Raw genomic sequence first — 4,330 nt, forward strand, 5'->3', positions numbered from 1 at the left:
CTGGGTGGAGCTCCCTTATTTCTGGGTGCCTCCTCAGTCCCAGATGGTGAGCCTGGGTGGGGTGGGGAGCCCTGGATGACCAGCTCACAGTGATTAAGCCTGAGGCGACGCCCACAGGCCCTCCCTGGGTACCATCCTTGCCCACATAGGAAGATCTGGTGCCTTTCAAGGTCTTCATGAAGGGCAGCTCTAGAGGGGCCGGGGGGCTCCGAGGCAGTCCCAGGGGGGTTCATAGCGAGGAATGAGCCCTTGTGGAGAGGGTCTACAGAGAGAAGAAATCCAGGACAACCCCCCACTCCCAGGAAAGTTTTGGACCCACAGGAAGGAACAACTTCCGGTGTAGAGCACTGTGTTCCGAGTCCCCAGAGCTGTCCAGGGGACCTGTGGCCGCAGTTTTCCAGGGTCTCACCTGTTCAAAGAAGTGACTGTTCCTGGGAGAGCTGTCTGCAGGAGTTCTGGATCCACCTGTAGCCCCACGTTACTGTTCTCAGAGGTCTGGCAGACAGAGAGATGGAAAAAACAAAGAACAGCCAAACAAGAGCAAGATGGATAGTACAGCAGGTAACCTGAGCACCATATAGGGTCCCCTGAGCACCAGCAGGAGTGATCCCTGAGCACCACTGGGTATTGCACAATCCCCACCGTCCTTCACCACACACAAAGACACACACACACACTAGAGCTGTCTAATATTAATATTAATCCTGGTAAAACATGTGAGTATGGCAGTGCCAATGCTTTCAATTTTTTTCTATATGTTTGTTTGTTTTTTAATAACAAAATATTTGAGGAGAGCATAATGACTCAACAGAGACACTCCTAAACGGAAGGGATCAGGCTATTGGGCTCGGAATCCTGCTCCAGGACAATTTCTCTTCCAGGTGACTGGAGAGATCAATGTTTAGCCCGGACTACGACAGATTGCAGGTGAGGGCGTGCACAGGGCGGGGGCTGATTACTCACGGTGCCCACCCAAAGCTGCTGGCCCTTCGCTTGGCCATCCCTGTCTCGAGTTTATTCTGCCCCTCCTGAGATCTGGGCCTTGACCCTGCGTGGACCCCACCTTGCCACCTGTAACCCCGGGGGGAGGGGCAGGACAGGATGTTCCGGGCCCTGCTTCACACCTGATGCTGTTTGCTCAGGAGGTGAGGTTCACACGATAAAGAGCAGAGGGGCGGCTCAGGCTGCTATAAAAGAGCTGCAGGCTTCTGGGGGGTTAGCTCGCTCGCAGCTCGAACTGCCAGGTGAGGCTGGCAGCGCGCCTGGATGAGAATCGGGGGCGCTGAGTGCTTGGGGAGTCTGGTGTCAGTTTGCTGGGGCTTCTGGCTCTGAGTTCATATTGAGGGCTCTTTGGGGCTCAGTTGAAGGACAGGGGACTCCCGGGAAGCTCGGGGGACAGATATGGCCAGACCTGTTGTCAGCAGAGAAATCTAGACAACTGGATCTAGCGCCTTGAGCTGTTCCCAGTTCTTCCTTCCACCCCATTTCCATTTCCCTCTGGCCAGCTCCACCGGTGCCACTTCCAGACCAGGGCTGGCGGACTCTACTGTCCTCACCTCTGCTCCCTAGGGGCTCAAGACACCCTCTAAAATACTTCTATCCTTCTGATGAGGCCAGGGGGATGCGAGGGAGTTAAACAATGTCCCAGGGGCCCAACACAGCCGGCCACCCTGGTCGACTTCAGTTAGATTCTGCTCAGACTCCTGGTTTGGTAAACTCAGTTATCTCTATGACTTGAGGATGCTCCCGGCTTCTTCTTCTTCTTCTTTTTTTTTGTTTTTACTTTTTGGGCCACACCCGGCAACGCACAGGGGTCACTCCTGGCTCTGCACTCAGGAATTACCCCTGGCGGTGCTCAGGGGACCAAATGGGATGCTGGGATTCGAACCCGGGTCGGCCATGTGGAAGGCAAATGTCCTACCTGCTGTGCTATCACTCCAGCTCCACTCCCAGCTTCTTGAAAACGCCTTTCTTTCCTTGTCCTAGGAGGGGATAGGGTTGACCCAGGCTAAATATTGGCCTTGGGACTCGCCCTGAAGAGGGGGCGTGGAGGAGTTCTGAAGATAGGATTTGGGCAGGGTGTCTCTAGCCCGTCCTTCTGTGGCCAAGACCTGGTTAGCTGGGTCTGAGCATCAAGAAACCTGGGTCACCACTTGCAATCAGGGCTGTCCCAGGAAACGGTGGCCGGGGGGGAGGAAGGACAAACCCTCACTCTCCTCTCCCACCCCCTGCAGGATGCTGAGCATCGCTCTCCTTGCCCTTCTCTGTGCCTCGGCCTCGGCCAATGCCAGTAAGTGAGAAGCGGGGAACCCAGATCTGAACATGGGCAGCTGCTGGCTGGTCAAGGCTTTGAGAAGCTGCTGGAGGCGGGGAGGGGTGCTGGAGTCACCCCCAAAATAGGGCTGATGGAGAGAAGTTGAGCCCTCCAAGCGCCCTCTTTCCCTCCCAGTCCAGGCCAGGACCTCCTCCTACAACGGTGAGTACGGCGGTGGCGGCGGAGAGCGATTCTCTCACTCCGGGAACCAGCTGGACGGTCCCATCACTGCCATCCGTGTCCGTGTCAATAAGTACTACATTGTGGGGTAAGAGGCTTCATTTTATAGGTTCGGGGACCTGCAGGGCCCTCACTGAGCTGGAAAGTTGTGTCACTTTGGGTCCCCTCTGTCTTCCTCTGTTAGTTCTGAGGGGAGGGTGTCACAGAAAGGCTATCAGGAGCTGAGAGTCTGGAGTCCCTAACCCGTGCAACCCTCAGCACCACCACATATGGGTTCTGGAGCACATGCACACATGCGCGCACGCACACACATGCACACATGCACACACATGCACTCACACTCACACACATGAGCCCTGCTCCATGCCTCCCCCAGAATGATGCACCTCGGACCCTCTTCCCCCACAGGGGCCTTAGAGCCTGGAAAATTCCTCCTCCTCTTTCAAGTCGAAGGGGCACAGGGGAAGCTAGCGGGCAGGGCAGCTCCTCACTCACTTTCGGGGTGTCTGTGAGCCTGTGTGCCAGCTGTGGGGAGATGAGGTCCCCGGCCCTGCTCCCAGCGCGATGGGCTGAGTGAGGGGCCAGCGGGCGGCTCCGGCCTGAATCCCAGTCACCTGCTCACCGTGACACTCTCGTCCCTGCTCACCCGCCCCCAGGCTCCAGCTCCGCTATGGCAAGGTGTGGAGCGAGTACGTGGGCGGCAAGCAGGGTGACCTGGAGGAGATCTTCCTGCACCCCGGCGAGTCCGTGATCCAGGTGTCCGGCAAGTACAAGTACTACCTGAGGAAGCTGGTCTTCGTGACCGACAAGGGCCGCTACCTGCCCTTCGGAAAGGACACCGGCACCAGCTTCAACGCTGTCCCCCTGCACCCCAACACCGTGCTGCGCTTCATCAGCGGCCGCGCCGGCTCCCTCATCAACGCCATCGGCCTGCACTGGGACACGTACCCCAGCGACTGCAGCAGCTGCTGAGCTGCCCTTCCCGCCGCTGCCCAACCGCATGGCTCAATAAAAGGACGTGGCTAACGCTGGTGGGCGTGTGTGTGTGTGTGTGTGTGTGTGTGTGTGTGTGTGTGTGTGCAGAGCACAGCTGGGCTCTGCCTCTGGACAGATGCTTGCGCCTGTTTGTAGGCCCACAACGCCGGGCAGAGGGGGAGCCTGAGGGAGCGAGGTATCGAACTCTTTAGGACTTACAGAGTAAAACACCAGCTTGCACCCACTCTGTTTCCCAGGATAGCTCCTGGGAATGTTGACCCCGACTGGTGTTCTGAGGCCCAGCTGCTGTCTGTGACCCTTTGTCTTTGGAGACTTCTGATGCACCCTATGTAGTCTTATCTCCCCTCCTGCTTACCAGAAACCCCAGGACCTTTGCTTAACCTTCTCAGAGCAGGGTTCGCCCCATAGCCATCACCTCTCAACAGTTTCTGCTCTACCAATGTCACCAAAAAAAAAAAAAAAAGGTGGGGGGAGGCTGGGAGATAGTTCAAAGGACTAGTCTGCAGGGTTTGCAAGTGAGAGGCCTGGGTTGCAACCCCAGCACCACCAGAACTGACCTGGTGAGGGCCAGGACTAGCTTCTGAGTACTATAAGGTGTGCCCCAGCGCCCCCTGCACCCCGGAAAAGGCATGGGGAGAAAGAGCTGGCTCAAAGGGGTGGAGCATATGCTTTGCATGCCCATGGTCCCAAGTTCAGTCCCAAATGGGTGCACAGTCCTGCCCCAGAACCACCTGTCTGACCCATGTCACTGGGTATGAGCATTGGACCATCAGGCCCACACTACTGGGCCTAGTACTGCAGGCGAAGCTCCCTAAAAAATGAAGCTTTGGAGAATAGATT

General features: G+C 56.9%; 1 protein-coding gene across 2 annotated transcripts; it reads left to right on the plus strand.

Moving 5' to 3' along the window:
- Positions 1-906: 906 nt before the first annotated feature.
- ZG16 (zymogen granule protein 16) lies at positions 907-3,514 on the plus strand. 2 transcript variants are annotated; one of them, XM_055136955.1, is made up of 4 exons: positions 907-927; positions 2,235-2,290; positions 2,450-2,582; positions 3,151-3,514. In XM_055136955.1, the coding sequence occupies exons 2-4, from the start codon at positions 2,236-2,238 to the stop codon at positions 3,464-3,466; spliced, it is 504 nt and encodes a 167-aa protein (XP_054992930.1). In that variant the 5' UTR covers positions 907-927; position 2,235; the 3' UTR covers positions 3,467-3,514. The 2 variants fall into 2 exon arrangements, with proteins under 2 accessions (XP_054992930.1, XP_004615929.1); XM_004615872.2 differs by lacking the exon at positions 907-927 and adding an exon at positions 1,233-1,244.
- The last annotated feature ends 816 nt before the right edge of the window (positions 3,515-4,330 follow it).

This window comes from Sorex araneus, chromosome 4 (genome assembly GCF_027595985.1).
Source record: "Sorex araneus isolate mSorAra2 chromosome 4, mSorAra2.pri, whole genome shotgun sequence".
Taxonomy (NCBI): domain Eukaryota; kingdom Metazoa; phylum Chordata; class Mammalia; order Eulipotyphla; family Soricidae; genus Sorex; species Sorex araneus.